Source organism: Diadema setosum, chromosome 13 (assembly GCF_964275005.1).
Source record: "Diadema setosum chromosome 13, eeDiaSeto1, whole genome shotgun sequence".
Taxonomy (NCBI): domain Eukaryota; kingdom Metazoa; phylum Echinodermata; class Echinoidea; order Diadematoida; family Diadematidae; genus Diadema; species Diadema setosum.
In genome coordinates this window covers 36,735,637-36,757,087 of record NC_092697.1, presented here as the reverse complement: position 1 = coordinate 36,757,087, position 21,451 = coordinate 36,735,637, and the positions used below count along the sequence as shown (strand labels likewise).

The 21,451-nt window shown below is 36.8% G+C and overlaps 2 protein-coding genes across 3 annotated transcripts in view; one reads left to right on the top strand and one right to left on the bottom strand.

Annotated features, from left to right (window-relative positions):
* LOC140237157 (peptidylprolyl isomerase domain and WD repeat-containing protein 1-like) overlaps window positions 1-2,265 on the bottom strand; it is a 68,803-nt gene extending 66,538 nt beyond the window's left edge. Inside the window, exon 1 of the mRNA XM_072317099.1 lies at window positions 2,072-2,265. Coding sequence (XP_072173200.1) covers window positions 2,072-2,189 — 118 coding nt within the window. The 5' untranslated portion in view covers window positions 2,190-2,265. The remainder of the gene's footprint in view (window positions 1-2,071) is intronic.
* A 284-nt stretch (window positions 2,266-2,549) lies between these two features.
* Window positions 2,550-11,854, top strand: LOC140236400 (E3 ubiquitin-protein ligase RNF220-like). 2 transcript variants are annotated; one of them, XM_072316331.1, is made up of 5 exons: window positions 2,550-2,691; window positions 6,647-7,252; window positions 8,165-8,419; window positions 8,794-9,278; window positions 10,486-11,854. In XM_072316331.1, the coding sequence occupies exons 2-5, from the start codon at window positions 6,658-6,660 to the stop codon at window positions 10,555-10,557; spliced, it is 1,407 nt and encodes a 468-aa protein (XP_072172432.1). In that variant the 5' UTR covers window positions 2,550-2,691; window positions 6,647-6,657; the 3' UTR covers window positions 10,558-11,854. The 2 variants fall into 2 exon arrangements, with proteins under 2 accessions (XP_072172432.1, XP_072172431.1); XM_072316330.1 differs by having other exon boundaries at window positions 2,550-2,706.
* The last annotated feature ends 9,597 nt before the right edge of the window (window positions 11,855-21,451 follow it).

Genomic DNA, 21,451 nt, shown 5'->3' with positions numbered 1-21,451 from the left:
CGTTCAGTAAATTTATTCTGGGCTGATCTCCTACTACACAAGGGCAAGGCTAGATCTAACGAGTTAGATGTAAAACGAAGTAGAAATATCAGGCAGGGAATAAATTTTCCTGGTATCGCATCGCAATTTCCTATGCATTTTTACACCACTGCCACACAAACAAACTTTTGTGTAGCAGTTTTCTTCCATAGAAGTGTACAGGATACCATTTAAAATATTATTCATCAGCTGAAATTGCTAATCAAATTTGAGTTGGAAAATTATTCCCGAGTGTCAGGTGTTTTGGGATACAGCTAGCTGAACGATACATACATAGATCTAACTGTTAGTCTTATTATAGACACTCGCTGTACAGCTGTACATCAAATGTGATAATTAAAACATTCTTGAGCACATTCTTGTAATTGCCCACTTCTCCCAATATGATACACAGGGGCAACAAAAGAGCTGCTGATTTTGAATCCCACTTCACGCCGCCTAGCTAGAAGTGCTGCTAGAACCGTAACCCACAAATGTAAAAACGCCCACAAATGTAAAAACGCCCACAAATGTAAAAATACATCGCCCACAAATGTAAAAATTGCCCACAAATGTAAAAAACACCGCCCACAAATGTAAGAAATTTCAACCACAAATGTAAAAACGACAGCGCCCACAAATGTAAAAAATGCCCACTAATGTAGTAAAAAATTCAAACATCAACCACAAATGTAAATTTTTTTTTACATTTGTGGTTGACGTATTTCTACTAAGTGGGCATTTATGTAGACCCTTATTTCGTGCGTCTTGCGCTACTAGACACGCGCTGCTTAATTGCATGTATTCCGTGTACTGTGACCTGTCGAAGCCGATCCGTTTTCAGTTTCGAGCGACATACGGGGACTGGAGCTCTAAAACTAAGGCCTTGTCACATCGTATCTGGGTTTTGTTGTTGTTTTTTTTTTGTTTTTTTTTGTTTTGTTTTTTCCTCCGGAGCTCCCCGCGTTGGTGTTGGCCCGCACTAGTACCCGGAGATGCGCACGCAAGTCTGATTTGCCAGTGTCGCTGGTCATCTGTGTGCATGTTGAGGGTCAGTTACTGCCTCTCTGCTAGTTAGTTGAGAGTATATAGACACTCCGTATGACTTTCTGCCATTTCAAATTACTTCAGAGGGATTCCTTTGCAGATAAGTCAGTCCTCACCCGCCGCCCAGAAACAGAAACTTGCAGGAAAACATACACACACACACGCACGCACACACACACACACACACACAAACAGACAGAAGACAAGCATGTTATCACAGTAGTACATGCAACGATACTCCATGGCCGGTCGGCATGCAAATAGCAGGTAAGTGGCAGGTATAAAATAGCAGGTATAAAACACAAGTACGGAACTCTTTAACGTCTTTGTCCACCCGCAGAAATTAACTGCTCGTACTCGCAACAATCCCGCGTAACTTGCCCGGAGGCGCAGCTGCCCGCCGGAAAGGTGTGACACGCAGCACACCGTAACACACAGACAGACACACGCACATACATCTTCCCCGCCAAACTCTCCACTACTATACCCACACACACGCACTCATCTCCGTACACGTATATCTACACATTATTTTGCAAGAAGTGCAAAACTGCTATCCTAGAGAAGAGAGTGTATTTATATCAACGTATATACTATATTAGCCCGACCAGACGTACCAGGTACAGCGACTGGGCTGTGTATAGTTAATACTATATAGGCTTTAGGTCTAGTGCTTGTAGTTTTTACATTTGTGGGCGACGTTTGAAATAATTTCTACATTAGTGGGCGTTTTCTACATTTGTGGGCGATGTTAAATTTTTACATTTGTGGTCGATTTTCTACATTTGTGGGCGATGTATTTTTACATTTGTGGGCGTTTTTACATTTGTGGGTTTAACAAGGCCCAAAACTCAAAAGCAGCAGCGGAGCTGCAGCATGCAGCCATGACTGCGGGGTAGCTTCGGCTAGCACTCTTCTTTGCGGGCAGTTCGGGGGCAGTTGAAGTAACAAGAGGGCCTCGAACTTACGCGGGCGGGTCGGTCGGTGAAACGTGAGGAAAACTTACACTTCTTTTTCTTGGGTTTAGAAGCTTCTGCAGGCATAGGTCCAATCCACTCTTCATCTTGTTCATCGTCTTCAACAGCACGTTTTCTGCTGTTCTCTGGAGAGTCACTGGAAGCCATATCTCTATCCTAAGTTTGTTCTCATAGAAAACAAACTCCAACTCATAGAAAACAAACTCCAAGCTCCGATGTTTCTCTTTCCTTAGCTAGACGCATGCATGTTTTTTCATGAATAGTCTAGTCTCAAAATTGATATATGGATATGGATATTATCCGTATAGATTCATGTACTAAAAATAATCGGCATCACTATATTCTGCGTATTCTATTTTGATTTTGAGTATTTTATTGTGTTTTATCTCTTTTGTGCGTTTAGAATTCATTTAATTTACTATATTATTTTTAATATGCTTCGGTTATTCATCCACAAGCCTAGTGCTTAGGCTAAAACTTGTAAATACAAATTTGCAGCGGCGACTATCAAACACAATTTGCTGTCAGAAGAGTAGATTAAAAATCCAGTAAAATCACATATCATCCAGCGTAAGATGTTTTTATTCAGGTGATGGATGGCTTCCGATGGGACATTCGTCGGATATGCAGGACATATTTTCCCAGTTTTGTGAGCATAAATTTGGTAATTTACGTGAATTTTGACTACTTCATTGTCAGCTCAGTGTCTGGTTCCAACAACCCCTCTGATACCTGTAGTTCGATATATCGTTGTAGGCCGTCTATGTAGGCTTTGGTTAGCTAGTAGGCAGGGGTAGGACCTAGATACTTTTGAAGAAGTACTCAGTAAAACGTTACAGATTTCTCGTCTCGACTTCATCAACAAAGACAGCGACAGAAAATGATGAGATGCTGTGTCTACTCAGGGAGATGAGCCTCGATCTCACATCCCTGGTCTACTGTTCTACAGTACATGGGGAGGTTGATAGCAAATGCATTTAAAATTTATGTTTCATACTTGCCAACATTTTCATTTGAGAAAGCGGTAGAATCCAGGATGCCTATGCGAGCAGCACTAGCTTGAATGCTAATGAAATCTTTTAAAAGCGGTAGTCTACCGCCAACAAATGCGGTAGAGTTGGCAAGTATGATGTTTATCTGTCATTTCTATTTTCAGGACTATTTCTGGCTACTGCTATCACTTCATTTGCTTAGAATGTGCACAACCCTGGCCTTGAAAGTTGAAACTATGATTGAGCTATTTTCTACCCCCTTTTTTGAGTTTTGGTTGTTTTTGTTTTTTTAATGCATAAAGTATGGATAATATCACCCCCCCCCCAAAAAAAATACATCTGTTATAGGCCTATATAGTCTATGTTATACTGATAATAATTATGCTCATCTAATTAAAGATCATGACATACTTTTACATTGCTACAATTGTATGCAAATTGCTAGGATAGGAAACTTGAAATAAATGCTTGGAAAAAAATTCCTGTTCAAATGAGCAAGGAATTAAATAGAATGAGAATACACTTAATATAGAGTTAGGATTTTAAGGGATTACAGTTTTGCCTGACCCGCAGCCAGTAACCAACGTTACTTTGAAAATTATTTTTTCAAAGTATGCAAGTAAATTAACTTAAGTCAGTGTCATTGTGTTGCCCAACAAGGTAGGGCCTACAGTGTACATGGCATAGTTAGTATTGTTATCTGTCAAAGACCTTAGATGAACTTGAAGTTCATTATTATTCATATTCACATGTTTACATGTACAAGTTAAAATACATAACAAAAGACACATGTATTTATACATATTTACATGGCAAAATACATAACAAAAGACATGTATTAACTAGACTCGGAATTTGTCAACACTGACAAATTAGGTGATCCGATCTATTGGGAAATCAATGATTTGAGTCCTGATCCCAATAGGCATGATCATACAGGTTTCATCTGTGTTGAGGAGACATTGGCCATGTGATGTTTGGAGTCTCATTTAGAAAAGGGAGTCAGACCTGCCATCTTTGGTACCGAATTCCGTATGCACTAACGAAGATACAGAATGAAGTATATTTGACCTTTGACCCCATTTTGCACACCAAAGATGGCATCTGAGCAAAAAGTAGTTATTTTGTGAAATGATTCTTGTAACATGGTCTTTGCGTGTGCAAAATATGGGAAAGATAGGACAAGTATTCACCAAGATACATGATGAAACATTTATGACCTTTGACCCTAATTTACATACCCAAGATGGTGTCCGATCAAGTAGTTGTTATTTTATGAAATAATGTACGTGACATGAACTAAACATGTACAAAATATGTGGGTGATAGAGGCTGTTTTTCTTGAGTTATTGCAAAGAAAGCTGCAGAAAGAAAGAAAGATCTCAATACATCGAAGATAAGCTTTAATTTCAACCAAGTTTTTTAGCATGATCCAGACATCGTATGAAAAAACAAAAGGCACATCACTGCTAGCACAAAGTCTCAGCTACAACATATTAAAATCTGGGAGAAATTCACCGAAGAGTAAGTGAGCTAGTGCTCGATAAAGACCGTCATGTCAATTTTTGTTTCCAGAAAAATTCCCTCCCATAGAGATAACACGTAAACTGGTTAAATTTGACAAGGTTACATTATATCCATTTTCACGAGGTGAAGACATCATCCGATTAAATCTTTGATGAACAAAACTTAAAGAGTATTAAATTGGCTACAACATACTAAAATCTGGAAGAAATTCACCGAAGGGTAATTGAGCTAGTCGTCGATAAAGACAATCATGTCAATTTTCACATCTAGAAAAATTCCCTCCCATATAGATAACACGTCATAACGAAGATGCAGGAAGAAGTACATATGACCTTTGACCCCACTTTGCACAGACAAGATGGCATCTGAGCAAAAAGTGGTTATTTTGTGAAATGATCCTTGTAACATGGTCTTTACGTGTGCAAAATATGGTAAACATAGGACATGTATTCAGTAAGATACAGGATAAAACATTTATGACCTTTGACCCTAATTTACATAGCCAAGATGGTGTCTGATCAAGTAGTTGTTATTTTGTGAAATAATGTACGTGACATGAACTAAATATGTGCAAAATATGGTGGTGATAGGGTATGTTTTTCTTGAGTTATTGCAAAGAAAGTTGCAGAAACAAAGACATATTTCAATACATTGAAGATAAGCTTTAATTTCAACCAAGTTTTTGGACGTGATGCCGACTCCGTATGAAAAAACAAAGGGCACACTTACGATAGCCCACGGTCTCAGCTACAACATACTAAAATCTGGGAGAAATTCACCGAAGCATAAGTGAGCTAGTGCTCGATAAAGATAGTCATGTCAGTTTTCATTTCCAGAAAAACTGCACTCCCATAGAGATAACACGTAAACTGGTCAAATTTGACAATGTTACTTTTAATCCCTTTTTAAGAGGTGATGCCGTCATCCAATCAAAATGTTGTTATTATAGGACTGAAAGACCATTTAATAAGCTACAACATATTGAGATTTGGATGAAAATCAACGAAAGAATAAGTGAGATATGCTTGAGTGAACTTAAAATTCGATGACGTCATTTTGAAAATTTACTTTTTTTAGTTTATTAAGAAATTTGATATCTTTTCATCATTTTTCCAGCATCGCCAACCCATGAAATGACATGTACAACTCATCAGCTTTCAGAATATGTAAAAAAAATGGGGGGTCACCGTCCATCTTGACGAGTAAAATCGGATTCAAAATTGGCGGTTTTTTGGCATTGTTGCACTGTATATCGCCATTAACGCGCGCGCGGAATTTCAACTTTGACGGGCCCGTGTGACGTCATATTGAATCGGATTGACTTGAAACTTGGTAGAAATATTCCTTGACATTTCAGGCATCCGATAAGTGTAAAAAAATGGGAAATTTCTATTGCATAAGAGCTGTGCGTGCGTATATGTGCGCGCGCGTACGCGTCCATCCAATTTTTTCAATTTTTCAAAAAATGCTCCGATTGGTCTGAAACGTGTGCAAAAAAAATTTGAGCTCGATTTGAGCATACAAATATTTCAACGCGCGCGTACGCGCACGTTTTAAGAGAAAATATGAATTTTGATTATATGAGTAGAATGCGCTTGACTTGAACTATATGTGACGTAAATTTCATTGAAAAATTCCATTCCATTAATGAGATAGGAGTGAAAATGTGTTTTCATATAATGACGTCATAGTGACGTCACGGTCGACTGATCACTATGATTTTATAAAATTTTTCGTCTTTGGGACATGATACATATATGGTATGAGTTTGAAGTTGATACTGTGAGTACTTTCTGAGTACGTAGATACACAACTTTTGTCCAGAAATAAAGAAAGAAGAAGAAGAAGAAGAACAAAGAATCCGTACAGATACAGAAGGTGATCCGAGAGGATACTCGGATCACCTAATAATACAGGAAGAGGGATAGACTGCTTTTTTGCCTTAGCAAGATGGAATAGTGAAAGAAATGAATGAAAGATAAAATCTTCAAGTGAATGAGGAGAATGTGCTTTGGTCGGCTGTCATAATGAAGTTCTTATTTAAACTGACTGCAGCTTTTCTCATTTGTTTATTTTACATCAAAGGTTGAAGGCAAATGGAAGGTAATGAAAACGCCCTGATGACATGTCCGGAGAGGAGACGAAGCCGTCGGTCCAGAGAATCCATCATGAAGCCCTCGGCATGTGAAGCGCTGTCATGCGAGAATGGAGATGAAGACACGGTATCACCAGGACCGAGTTCTTCACTGGAGACCAGAGGGAAGGTGGGACGGTCTTCCACCAGGAGGCGGTCGTCAAGCCAACAGATCTGCCCCATCTGCGGGATCACCGTTAGATCCGGTGAACTGGAGCAACATTTGAAATACGAGGTGCAGCAGTTGGACCAAGTGGTTGCTAAGGGCAGGGTCGCTAGGGATGCCCAGGCTTCGTACTCCCTGCAGAAGAGACGAGAGCAGGACAGGGAGAAGAGGAAAGCATGTGTGAGTAACAAACGGAGGAGAACTGAGAGAGACAGTGATGATTCCTCCAGTGAAAGTGACTCAGACGGGGCGATGTGCCTTGACGGCAACCTATCATTGCTAGAGGTTAGAGCCAACAGGCAAGCACGGGAGAGAAGGAAGGAACTCTTGCACAATCCTGCTGTGAAGCCGGAAACAATGCTCTGCCCTGTATGCTTCTCTCCTCTTTTAGGTAAATGGAATACAGTGCACTCCCATTATAATGAACATGGTTATAACAAAATTTCGGTTCCAACAAAGTGAAAATTCAGGTCGCAACATTTTCCGCTCTTTGTTTTTTGTTGTTTATTCGTTCGTTTATAACGAAATTTTGATATAACGAAAGAAAACTGCCAGTTCCAAGGACTTCGTTATAACGGGAGTCCACTGTATTAGTGATACTGGAAAAGTGGAAGTTTTTGTTTGTGAGTAATATTTCACATTCAGCCTGGTAAGATGAATTCTCTGGATTGAAAACATAATATATTGTTTCATATAACAAGCAGGAACATTTGCTTGCTGTTATTTTCGCACTAATTTCTGGTCACGTGAAATGCGAGAAAATTTCCACTTTTATAATACTTCTCTCTCTCACTCTCTTGTGAATGGTTCCAGCTTTTTTTATTATCTGTACTTATTCACTAGATAAATCATCTTTCCTCTACATAAATGATTGAAACATCTGAATTTTCTTTTATGAAAAAGAATATTAGATATTTAGGAAAGGAGTGGAAAGTAAGAATAGATCTCTTTGATAAAGTGTTGCGGCACCATCTTCAAGTTGACATATTGAATAAAAAGTAACAGTGCACTTTGTTGGAGAAAAGTTTGCAGTAAATATTTCTGTTATGCTCCAGATCCGCAGAAATAAAAAAAAAAGGAAAAAAAAAAAAAAACCCAGGACTTACATCTGCAAGAACTGTGTGTTTTATGATGATCACTTTATCTGCGTATCTATATTCAAGAAATATGAATAAAAACTTGCGAAGTTTGCAAAAAGTCCTAATCAACTTTTGCATTCTTTGGAAGAACGTGTATGTTGAAGAAAAGGCTGCTATCTCAAACTCGTGGTCTCACCCAAAACCTCTCCATTAAATGAACACAGGATCGGAGGTGGAGCGAAATCGCCATGTTGAGAACTGCCTGAGCACCTATCCCGTTGCGTCGACGTCAGGAGCAAACAGTGGGGCTGGAGACCCAGTGGATGTGGAGGGAGATGGGGCGGGGCCATATCAGCAGATTCCTCTGGAGAACCAGGATGATGGAGATGAGGAGGAGAGCCTAGAGGGTGTTGAGACATATGAGTGGGCGGGGCAAACCAGGATAAGACCTGTTAGCTTAGTCAGAGGTGGATACCAAGGTAACGTGTGATTGATGATACTCAACTCTCTTTCTCTGCATAAATGACTGGCCAACAAAATCCTACTTATTTACAAATTCCAGTTTCTCCACTTCAAATGTCATGTTGGACTTAGGGTATTGAAACACATTTCATCTTGCAAGTTGATGAAGACTTTGTTAGAATGCATCAGGGAAGAATGATATACATTGTTTATTACAATTTATACCGTAATTACAATGTGCTTGTTTTACTCCACCTTTCTAAGAATCATGAAATAAAGATGCGATCATCAATTTGAGTCTCTGTGCATGGACTTTGCCTGAAACATATTACCTGGCACATATGTTTTGATGGTTTATTTCTTTGTTGTTGATTTTTTTTTTTTTCTGTAGGGATGGGCTACCATACTGTCTCCACCAAGCCAGAGTCTAATCCAGATGGTGATGATGACCTTGATGTCGATGGAGATGAAACAGAAGAATTTGGTCCTCAGCAGTACTCGGAAGAAGACGTCCTTGCCAGATCATCATCAAGAACGTCGATGGACACTGGCGATGTGGGCTACGAAGATCACGTCAATGACAACCTTCTTATCGAGGGTTGCCTTGGAAACGGCACCACTGCAGATCATGGGGATGAGACTGAACCTGAACTGGAAGGGAGCAAGTCGTCTGCTCGGCTGGTTGGTCTGCCCAGCAGTGGAGTACAGATGGTGATTGAGAGTCTGAAAGCCAGAGTAGAGGAGCTAGAGGCTGAGGTTGGTGAGGGGGGCAAGAACCGTGTGACCTGTCAAATCTGCATGGGGGCCTACACAAGACCATTGGTATCCATCCAGTGCTGGCATGTACACTGTGAGGAATGTTGGCTGGCTACACTGGTAAGTGTCATTTCAGTTTCAGTTAACTTTATTAAAGGGACTGTACAGTACTGGTTGAGATGGGGATTCATGTTTTGAACATTCCCAAGTGAGATAATGAAAAGCCTCTTATGAAATATGAAAGAGCATGTAGTTTTAAGAAGGATTCGAAGTTTATTTGATGAAAATTGGTTTTCATATGGCTGAGATATCCAAAAAAGTGCTAATAAAGGCGACATACCACAACTTTATTAGGATCTCTTTGTTTCACCTTGTTTTTGGATATCTCAGCCATTTCAAAACCAATTTTCATCGAATAAACTTTTGATACCCCTTTAAACTGCATGCTCTTTGACATCTCATAGAGTGGTTTCTGAATATCTCGCAAAACGTTAAAAGCTAAATCCTCACCTCGACCAGAACTGTACACACCCTTTAATTGCAGAAAACACATTAGATTACAAAGACACATGAAACTACAAACATAGAACATATTTCATGTGAATAGGGTCAACAACAAAAAATTGAAAAGTGTTATGACACATTAACCTCAAGACAAACTCATAGGATGAACTTTATTTATAAATGCATTTGGAACCATTATGAAACAGAATATTTTGAAGAAAGAGTGGTAAGTTATTTCATTTGTATCCAGAATAGGAAATAGATGCACTCACAGACTTTTTAACATGATTTAAATTCATTTATTTTCCACATCCAAATGATTTTATCTGACATATCAAAGCTCTGTCATGAGTTTGATCATGGGAATGAATAGATTAATTTTTGTAATCCAGGACTCATTAATCTGTGTGTTTTAATCTATGCTGATATGTCTTTGTAATTCTGAGATATTCATGTTTTGGATGGAGTTGCAGGTATCATGTCTTGAAAGAAATATTTTGAATCATATTGTCAGTATGCCATGACACCGTTTCATGAAAATTGTCAGCCCTTCCTTACAAGTTGTCAGTCTCTGACAATTTCAATGAAATCCTTGATTTTGATTGGCTGAGAAGCTGTGGTCACCGACTGTTACTATAGTAATTGTCAGAGACTGACAACTTGTCAGGGCTGACAAGTTGTCAGCACAGTGACAACTTTTGTGAAACGGTGCCCATATCAGCAAAGTGAGAATTGCCCATAGGTTGGATTTATCTGACCTTCAAACAAGTTGCAGCATTTCATTCTGTATGTGTGCACTTTTTTTTTTTTTCTTACCATGCAGGCCTGTAAAAAGCTGTGCCCTCAGTGTCAGATGATTACAGCGCCCTCTCAGCTCAGACGTCTCTACTTATGACAGGAAAATGGCAATATTGCAAACAACTTCGCTTCGTGTTGCAGATGTGTGCATTCAAAGACTGCTTTTCAACTATTATTGTTGGATTACTTTTTTTTTCTTTTTTTTCTTTTTTTTTTAACTCACACACCAGGGGTGCCAGGGGCATTATGGTTTTGATAATCCCATTTGTCAAATTTTCAGGTGTCTGTCCAATTGTTGGGATGTCTTTATATGTGGCTTTGAGTTATTCACTTTCCCATTGCAGTTTTTTGATGACTTATGAATACAAATCAGGTTGTGGCATTGGGACTGAGTATAACAGAGCAGTTCATAACTAAACGGACATGTAGAGATCAGCATGATATTTCAGAAATTTGCCCTTCATAAACAGTCTTCTTTTGATTTTAGTTATAGCAGGTAATCAAGGTGCCTTGGTTAAAGTGAGATTGATATGTGAAGGCAAATCATTCAAAATCTTGCCTTTAGATGTTACAACAACTCTCTTAGTTGTTTTGTTTATAATGAAGCCTGTTACTCTGTCGAGATGCTCATATTTTGCTGATGATTACAGAGCTGTCAAGTCTTCCTGATTCTGCAGGAGGCTACCTAAAAATCACATTCTATCTTATCATGTCCTCACAAGAAAATATATCCCAAAAGTCTTCCTGGTACAAAGCTGCCCAGTCTCCCTGATTCTGCAGGAGTCTCCCTGAAAATGTCAAAATCTGTTCAAGTCTGAATAAGAGAATATTAAAATCTCCTTGATTTGGAAATTATTTGCCCATTGAAATGCATGTAACACACAGATATCTCCCTGATTGCTGTGTGGAAACTCCCTGACTTGGATGTGGGAATGTTGGCAGACCTGCATACAGGTAATGACTACCTGTCTACAAAGTACATATATATTTTATGTAAAAATTATTCACACTTGGTATTCAGAGAAGTACAAAGAATGTTTGAAGCTGTACAACTTGAACCCATTTTTAGTCATCTCTCTCTTGCTTTTTTTTTTCACAGGGAAGATCAAGAAACTAGGACATGTTCTTTCCAGTGAATTTGGACCCTGATGGGTTGGATTACAGAATGAGTATGCATGGACATACAGGAAATGTTCAATAAAAAAAACCCAAACAAACAAACTGGCTTTCATTGGCACCCCACTTTCTCAGTGTCACTCTCGTAGAAATTTAAAACTTTGGAGTGTGAAACTACACACTCTTTGAGTTGTTTTCAGACCAATTGCAATTTTATAAAGAGTTGTCTATAGTTTATTGAAATAAAAATGTTAAAATTATTCATAACATGCTGTATTGTGTTGAAATGTTTGTGTATAAATAAACATTAAAATACTCACATATGTGTAGTTTTACAATACTGCAACCAAAAGTGTGACATTGTACTACAAATTAAATTCCACTAGAATGACCTCAAAATAAGCTTCATTTTAATGAATAGTGACTTCTTGATATTCAGGGTTGTACAGAGAGATAGTGCACAAAAAAGCTCTGTAAAAAATTAAATCAGAAAAATGTTATTTTGTGTACATTCCTATAGGGAAATCCATTGAAAATGCTTGGTGTCCTATGTAACATCCGTTACATAGAATATTGAAAATAATTTTAAACACATATTGTTGATCACAAAATATTTATGAACTTGATTTGTTAATAATGTAACTAATGTATTGTGATAACAGTGCAGAATTTTACTGTTTGTACTTATTTAGGCATTTTCCAAATATGCATAATGCGTGTCGCAACGCGCGTCGCGATTGGACACTAAAGAGAAAGAGGCAAATAGTTTCTTCCCAAATATTTTATATAATTTATATTCTTTTCTTTTGGATACCTATCCTGGAAAGGAACTCAGAAAAATCAGAAAGGCCAGTAAATAGTATTGGAAATGTACAAAATAAAAGATCAAATCTTCATGTGTAACGGTGGTTACATTGGACACCAAAAAATTGTTGATTTACCATTGTTAATTTTGACATAAAGATGTAAATATTTTGGAACAAAAGTCACATATTTTTCATCCCCCATTGAGCTCATTAAAACAGCAAAAATGCATTGATTTTCAGAATTCCGATCAACCTTTTCTAGGATCTCTGTGTAACGGTTGTCGCGTGGACACCAAGCGTAACACGCGTTACGCACTGTTTATAATGGCATTTTAGGAATGAAAAAGGTTTATTAACAGGATTTTCTTTACATGTCATTCCAAATAGGCATGTTCTGGAATAAGATCAGTCAAAAACACTTATAGAAATATATAATTTAGTTGAGTGTGATGCATTTGATCTTAGGGGTACTAATCATGTCACAAATTTGGTGTCCAAAAATGGCCAATTTTTAAGGCATATTGTTTAAAATATACATGAAAAATGTAAGGTTTCATATGATTTTATCTCCACTGTCTCTCATATATGTGGGCTACATATCCTGAAAGTTTTAAGTCTTAATTATGTTTAATTTTTGAAATAGGGCTAATCAAACTTAATCACCTTAAATCTCTGCAGTATTGGAAAAATACACATATATGATATATATTGTACAGGCAAACCCTGCTATGATGGACATTAATGCCATGAGACTTTAATACCTAGCACAAAGGGATTTCATGGGCAAAACTTTCTTTCCTTTGTTTTATTTTGGGTTTTTTTTTTCACTTATGACAAAATTCTCGTGGTCCTGATAACTAATGTCTTCTAACGAGTTTCACCTAAATATGTGTTTTATATACACATTGTATATTTCATTGTGCCTTGCCCACTTCAGTGAAGTTGACATAGTGAGATTTACAATCTTTTTATTTAAAAAAATGATATCTAATTTATGTACATGCTCATACATAAGTCCAAGCTGTATGAAATTACTGACTGATGACAAATGTTAACATGCAACTTGTGTATGTACTGAACACTTTGTATCTCAAAGTTACTGTAAAACCAGAAATTTTTGCATGCATTTTAATTTCACAAATTTCATGAGAACCAAGATTCGTGGAAATAGAAATACACGTGGAAGCTCTTGTTTACACTATATACATTGAATACCAGAGGCAGTTCATGTAAATATCATGCAGGGATAAATTCCGTCAGCTCCAATTCACGAAAATTTCGTGCCACAAAATTTCTTGCTTTACATCGGTCTTTTGTTCTCTTTGAAGGTTTGTAATGTTAGATTCTCTAGTGTCATTGCACCCCACACAATCTTTGTGCGACAAATGTGATGGAAATTTATTGGAATGAATGGGTCTTTTTTGGGACCACAATCTTCTAAGAAAGAATCTACTTTAATTATATGCTGCAAACAAATGGAGCTTATTAAATCTTCTCTTCCACCCTTATGACTTGACATAATACTGAAGTACACTTGTACCCTGTATATCTTAAATGATCTCAAGATTTGTTAGATGATTTGACCAGCATATCATGAAACATGGCAGTCACAGACAACTGTTTTAATTCACTGAATCCTTGCATCTTGGATGAAATGCTCCCCAGGAACCCCTCCCTCCCCCCCCCCCCCCCCCCAAAGAAAAAATGGATTTTATCCTACATGTTGAGCAATACTACAATTATGACTTGGGATTCTGTAGTGAAAGAGATCTACAAGAGTGATTTTAGATTTACATTGATACCTCTTTGCAGTTAATGGAAACCCAAACCCAAAGAGCAATGTGGATTGAGTGAAAGCAGCAACGTAAGTAGAACACATATAAAGTTTGAGGAAAAGAAAATCGGACATTCAGTACAAGAGTTATTAAATTTTAAAGTTTTGGTGTTGGAACCACTGGATAAGGAGACTCCTAGAGATCATGACGTCATGTGTGAACTACATTATAGAAAATATAAAGAGAGTTTCATTTTTTCATTAACTTGATACTGACATATGTTACGGGTACTAATATTCCCTAAGTTTTTTGATAGTGATTAGTCAAGTGCTCTTTCATTATGCTTGAAAAGTGAAAGCATGTTGAATTTTCTTTATATTTTCTGTATATTATTGTCCATAATTGATGTCATAAACTCGAGTAATCTCCTTATCCAGTACTAGTTCCAACACCAAAACTTTAAAAATTCATAACTTTTGCATCGATTGTCCTATTTTTATCAAACTATCTATAATGTGTTCTACTAACGTTGCTGCTTTCATTCAATCCACATTGCTCTTTGGGTTTGGGTTTCCTTTAAAGACCTGGTAGCATAAGGACACCATGGAGTGGGAAGGCTGACCTAGTTCCCATACATTTGAGGATCCCTGTAACAAATCTTATACAGTGTACACGTACAGCTTTTAAAACATGACCCTTATACAGTGGACTCCCGTTATAACGAAGTCCTTGGGACCGGCAATTTTCTTTGTTATATCAAAATTTTGGTTACAGCTTGTTATTCCGAAGGTTCGTTATTCCGAAGGCTCTTCAGTCCAAAAATTCTTTATTCTGAAGGTTCATTATTCCAAAATTCATTTTCGGATTAACAAATCTTCGGATTAACAAATGTTCGGATTAAAAAACCCTTTTTCATTTTCGGATTGACGAACGTCTAAGTATAGGGAATTTGTGAGTTTCGGATTAACAAACCTTCGGAATAACGAACCTTCGGAATAGCAAACCTTCGGAATAACGAACAGCACCCAAAATTTCTTTATAACCGAATAAACAATATAAATACATAGAGTTGACAATTTTGCGGCCCTAAATTTCACTTTGTTGTAAACGGAATTTTGTTATAACCGTGTTCATTATAACGGGAGTGCACTGTATTCAATTCAATTCAATTAAATCAATTCAATGTTTTATTTAAGTTTTTGACAAGAACATATAAGCATTACTTTTTTTCGTAATGGTAAGGTGTGTAAAACTATGTAGGATGAAAAGAATGTACAATGATTGTAGCACCTCATGACAATTATACATTCTCATAAAACTCAAGTGATTGGAAGTAAGTAAACAATGTGGATAATTTGAAAAATGGAGGGACCCACTAAAAAGACACGTGAACATGTGAACCCTGCATAAATGGTCACACATTCACACCACACAGTCACAAACAACACAAGGACTCGGTAGATTTTGTTCTGTTTTGTAGTCAATTTATTCAAGTTTGATAATTTGCCTCTAATCTGAAATCCAAATTCTTTTCAAAGTATAAATACAAGCAAGCATAACATACCAACAAACATCTTTAATCCACACACATCTCATGCCATTATCTCTAGTATTAATGTTATCTAATTCTTAGCATTACACTCGTACTGAAAAGGTACGTAGTACCAACCATGCAGAGTCTGGTATGTTCACTGTTGCCTTAATCACAGTGAAAGCAATTGAAAGGAATCAAAAGAAGACACAAACATTTTGCAATGAATCATCACGTACACAAATGGTAAGCATAACAAATTCACACAAATAATGATGTTTAGAGGAACACTTGAAATCTTGCTACCTGTCATTCTTTCTCTTTTCTTTCTGAAAGGTTAAGACTTGGGGGAAAAAAAAAAAGGAAGAAGGAAGGAAGGAAAGTGGAGGGAGAGAAGGAACAAATGACACCAGGGCTTTGAGGTACATAATTAGATTCTACATAATTAAAGGACAAGTTCACCTTCATAGACATGAGGGTTGAGTGAATACAGGAATAATAGTAGAACACATCAGTGAGAGTTTGAGGAAAATCGCACAATCCGTTCAAAAATTATGAATTTTTAAAGTGCTGACAGCATTTTGAAAGAAGGAAATTTAGATTGTATGTTGTGTATTTATGCCGGATAGACACAGCTTACTGTACTTGGTATGCAATCATTGGTAACTTAATACATCATTACCAAACAGCAAACGTGGGCTAAGCATACTAACAAGAAGCATTTACTCTCCATATAGACATGTTGGGAAGGTTTTAAGTAAAAGAAAGATGGATGAAGAGCATAACGTTAATGTAGCAACAATATAACTTCACAATTCTGTTGGGGAAAAATCGCAACATGGACTTCGTATTATGAAAACTGCAGTACAATTGTACAATATTTTCAAGATTTATGAAATTTGCACTGCAGCATGAAAGAATCAACCTGACACAACTCTCGGAAAAGAAACACATACAAGCTCTTGCCTAAATACAGCTAATAATTCATGAGTTTTTGTTGTTCTCTGTCCTCATATATCTAGAAATACATTACAACCAACATTTTTTTTTTTTTTTGTCTTTCCTGGACCCTGTATAGAAGTGCACTAAAATGGAATTTTGTTTTTTCATTTTCTTCTTTTGGTAAAAAGTTGTTTTCCTTTTTTTTTTTCCAAACATTCCTCCTGTATCTACAGTGAAAAGCCCTGCGGTCCATGAAAATGAAGACAAAATAGCTAATCTAACCCACCATGACTGCAGCTATCATGGCATATACACGTAAAATCATATATCAAACAAAAACAAAGTTTACATACATTGTAGGTCCTTGTTGGTATTAATTTACCAACTTAACCCCAGGCCGATTCTCAGTGTCAAATATGGCAACAACACAAATCTTGATGTTTCAGCTTTACATTCACACTGCAATGGCAATTTGTAATGTAAGAGACAACGTTGTTCTTCATTTCTGTGTCCCTTTATGCACACTTGGTTTGAAAGTCTGCTGTGACCAGCAATTTCAACTACATTGTACCAGTGTTACATGAAGACAGCCCAGGTAGCCAGCTTCACATATTGTTAGTGTTGAGGGGGGGGGGGGGGGGGAGGGGTGGTAGGGGTGGGGATAAAATTGCAATCTTCTTCCGGTAAGGGCATTGCCACTGCCTAATGCCACAGCATATTTAGAAAACTTGCATTCGGCTAGACTGCTATTTTTCTGATGTTTCAGTGGGCATAGAGTAAAGTTGCTCAGCAACATTCATCCAAACGTTGCAAATACCGGATTATCTGATCTTGCGACTTTTCACTGGCGGCATGAATGGTCCTCATTGACGACGTTCGCGTGAAACAGTCTCTAACATATTATATTTCATTTCATTTTAACAAATAAATCTAGAGTACAACACATGCATATCCAATATCCCTGGTTATTTTACCCCATATTAATATAGATACATCAACAGTATTTACACTTGATACATTCAATAACATGAACAATTCACACAGTACAACAACAGAATAAACTGACATATTTCATTGCTAAAAAATATACATTCTGGGAATAAATGAGGAATACACATGTACACGTACCATGTGATTTATGGTACCATAGATGCATATAAACGTATTGTGATTATGTTGAAGGTCTAAACGATACAACATTGGTGTTTAAACAGGATATCAGGCTATTGCTCAACTTCATAAGCCAATCCCAACATCAACCATATTATGTCAGGAGTGTTTGTATCCAGTCAGAGTACCAGCACTTTTCCTACTGGTAGCAGGAGCAGACTTAAAATTTCAATGTGGAAAAAGAAATGCATCTCTTGCATTACAAATGGGTATTTTCTTGTTACTGCATGTATTAGAATAAATCAAATATATGTGATATTGCTTTGTGGACATAATATATACAACTGCAAAGATGCAGTGTATTTAATCGCACCTACATGTATGTTTTGAGTTGAATGTACCATGACTCACCAATACTTTGTAGGTTGGTCAAATGACTGCATCAGTTGCAGAAAAATGTATTGTGGGAGGAAATAAACATTAAGTGCTCTTTATTTAATTATATACATGTTCCAAATGTGATCCAATTATACAAAATACTAAATGATTTATTGCATGGCATGACATCACAAATGAGGACTTGATCTTTAAAGGCATTTTTGACCATTTGCAGAGGAAACAAAAGCCCTGCTTTAGTGCTTCAAAATAGTTCTAAAATGTGAGATAGGTATAGAAACAACCAATGTGAAAATGTTACATCAGTATACAATTAATATTCAGTATTGTTAAATATAAAATATGTGAACAATAGTTATGACATTTTTTTTCGAGAATAAACCATACAGTCATGGTTAATTGAGAAAAATAGTGATACCTCCTTATACAGATTTATTGCAAAATTTTTGTATGGTAGGATGTTTTGTGATACAACTGACCTACACATACACGTATGCATCGTATGTGACAACTAAAACATATTTTTAAATCACTGCTCCCAACGGAAAACAATCCCTTTAACCCCTGACCTTCATTAGACTTTTTAGCAAAACCCCGACTTAAATGGAGCTCTTCCCTAAAACCATTATCTATTTTACTATCATACTTTATCCCTGATCAGCAGAATATCTCCTGAAATCATGACATGATTTCTTAGTAATCATATCTTTGACAAATATCCAGAGGAGGGCAGTAACAATATATGCAAACAAGTCAACTTTGGTTCAAACATTTTTACTGAGCAATGCACGTATTACAATAAACTCCTTAAAGGACAAGTCCACCTTCATATACATGGTATGTGGATTAAGTGAATGCAGCAATATTAGTAAAACACATCAGTGAAAGTTTGGGGAAAATCGGACAATCCGTTCAAAAGTTGTGAATCTTTAAAGTATCTGCGTAGTCACTGCTGGATGAGAAGACTACTATAGTGTATGATGTCATATGCGTACAACCATATAAAGAAAATAAAAAGAGAATTACACAAAACTTTACTTTTTGAATAAAGTGCACATTTCTTCGACTTGTTACTGACATATGTTAAGGGTAATATTATTCCCCCCATGCCTTCTGAAAGAGAGAAGTCAAGTGTTCTTTTGTTATGCGAGAAAAGTGGAAATATGTTGAATTTTCTTTATTCTTTCTTTATATTGTTGTACTCATGTGACATCACAAGCTATAGTAGTCTTGTCATCAAGCCTTGAGTGAGCAGAAACTTCAAAAATTCATAACTCTTGAACAGATTGTCCGATTTTCCTCAAACTCTCAATGATGTGTTCTACTAATATTGCTACATTCACTCAACCCACATGTCTATGAGGGTGAACTTGTCTTTTAAAAACTGTAAAAGGGTTATGACACACTGACAAATTGAATGCTTCATGGACTGAAGGACTGTTGCTTTATAATCTCTTTTCCCAAAACAATTTCACTGCTCAAAAACCACAAGCAGGTTGCACTACATTGAAGTCATGTGGCACTTACATCCTATGTATAGCTCACTCACTGACGATTATGCTGAATTAAATATTAACCCATGTATCATGCCTGCATGAATGACACAGGCATAGCAAAACTCTGAAGCTGTAACAACCAGGTGGCAATCCATAAAACAAATTTGAGAAATTAATCTAAAATCCACAAACTTCACATCTCATAAATACTGGTTACACCTGAACTGTTCTTATTCTCTTTGCTCCATCACAAAGAGGAAGAAAAAAATCTTGTGAGGGGATAACGGACCATATTCTTAGCCCTGCAACAGAGCAGAGCATCAACAAGGGAAAACATCACAGCAAGCACGAATACAAAACACAGCCCTGTCATTTCATATCACTGTCAATTTCAACACAGAATGTCCAGGATTTACCTCACATCAGCAATATGAAAATAGATCACTATAGTATACCATCTATATATCACTAAACATTCCTTGTCTTGCATAATAAAGGGGAAAATCATATTCATGCTGAGGGAAACTACATTTACCTTTTATACTAATCTAAAGTGTACAATTTGTAATTCCACACTATATGACTTGAATTAAAAGAGTGAAATCAAACCAACAGAATGGAAGATGTTTTATCAAATTGCCATGTTTAATACAGAAGTTACAGAATTTGAAGTTCCTTTTTTTTTTTTCACCGAATGGTAATACTTGTTGCAACAGCATATGCAAATTAGCAGACATGGTTGCAACTGTCCCACTGGTTCATGCACAAAATATTATAAAATTCATGTTTTTGGTTGATAATTCAGCAACTACAACCACAACCCCACCCCCTGCTAATGATAGGTAATCATAATTCAACACACATGCACACACACAGGTGCACACTCACACACAAACACACATGCAAACAAACTAACTGTTATGAACAATTATTTATTTATTTTTTCTTCAAATTGATTTCATGCAATTACAGAAATTTAGTGAAAGTATCATGTGCAGGTCAATGGAAAACTTTTGAGGTCATGACATCATCAAATCAACTTTGCAAATTAAACTGGTTGATATTGATTTTCACTGATGGTCACTTATAACCCCAGTTGTCTTATTGTAGGTCCAGTATTGATAAAGCATCTACCATTCTGCTGGTCCAATTGTACTCTCTTTCATATTAAAGTCGACTTGAACAACAACGAAAAATGTGGAATTGCCTTGTAACAGACAACAGACAATGACTATAATTATTCAAACACTAGATGGCGCTCACTGGCACCTCCAACACAGCTGCCTGAAAAATTAGTCGGGTGATTAAAAAAGCAATGAATATGACAGCCTTTTGAGATGGTGTTTGTGTGGCTTCCTCACATTACCTGAAATTCAGAGTCGAAGCACACAAGTTCATACATGAATTTATGCTAATACAGTTCAAATAAAGTTCTGCTAACACCAAGATCTTACAAGCAAACCTTGAAGCTTAAAGATGTCTAATCTTCGTGTGTACTTCATCCTGAATCAATGTAGTTTTTAAGTATTTACATTTTGTAGTATATGATACAGTATATTAGGGTACTATCGACATTCTTTCCAAGGTTTCGTTTCACGGCTTTGAGGTCGGATAGCCCCAACCTTGCGCTCAAGTGAGGTACACTCATGTAATAAAAATAGCTTTTCTCCAAGACAGTATGTACTATTTTATAATGTAATTATATACAATGAAGTAGTTCCTACCACAACATGAAGTATAATTGAACTTTCCTGTCCGTCATTTTAGCAGCTCAATAATACAATCAAAATGCTGCAGAGCTGGTAGCAATAAATAAAGA

What these genes read in the sequence shown, in the direction of transcription:
- LOC140236400 (XM_072316331.1), top strand. Translation starts at nt 6,658, where the DNA reads ATGGAAGGTAATGAAAACGCCCTGATGACATGTCCGGAGAGGAGACGA. An exon ending in ATGCTTCTCTCCTCTTTTAG is followed by an intron (nt 7,253 to 8,164) that starts GTAAATGGAATA and finishes AAATGAACACAG; the next exon opens with GATCGGAGGTGGAGCGAAAT. An exon ending in AATGTTGGCTGGCTACACTG is followed by an intron (nt 9,279 to 10,485) that starts GTAAGTGTCATT and finishes CTTACCATGCAG; the next exon opens with GCCTGTAAAAAGCTGTGCCC.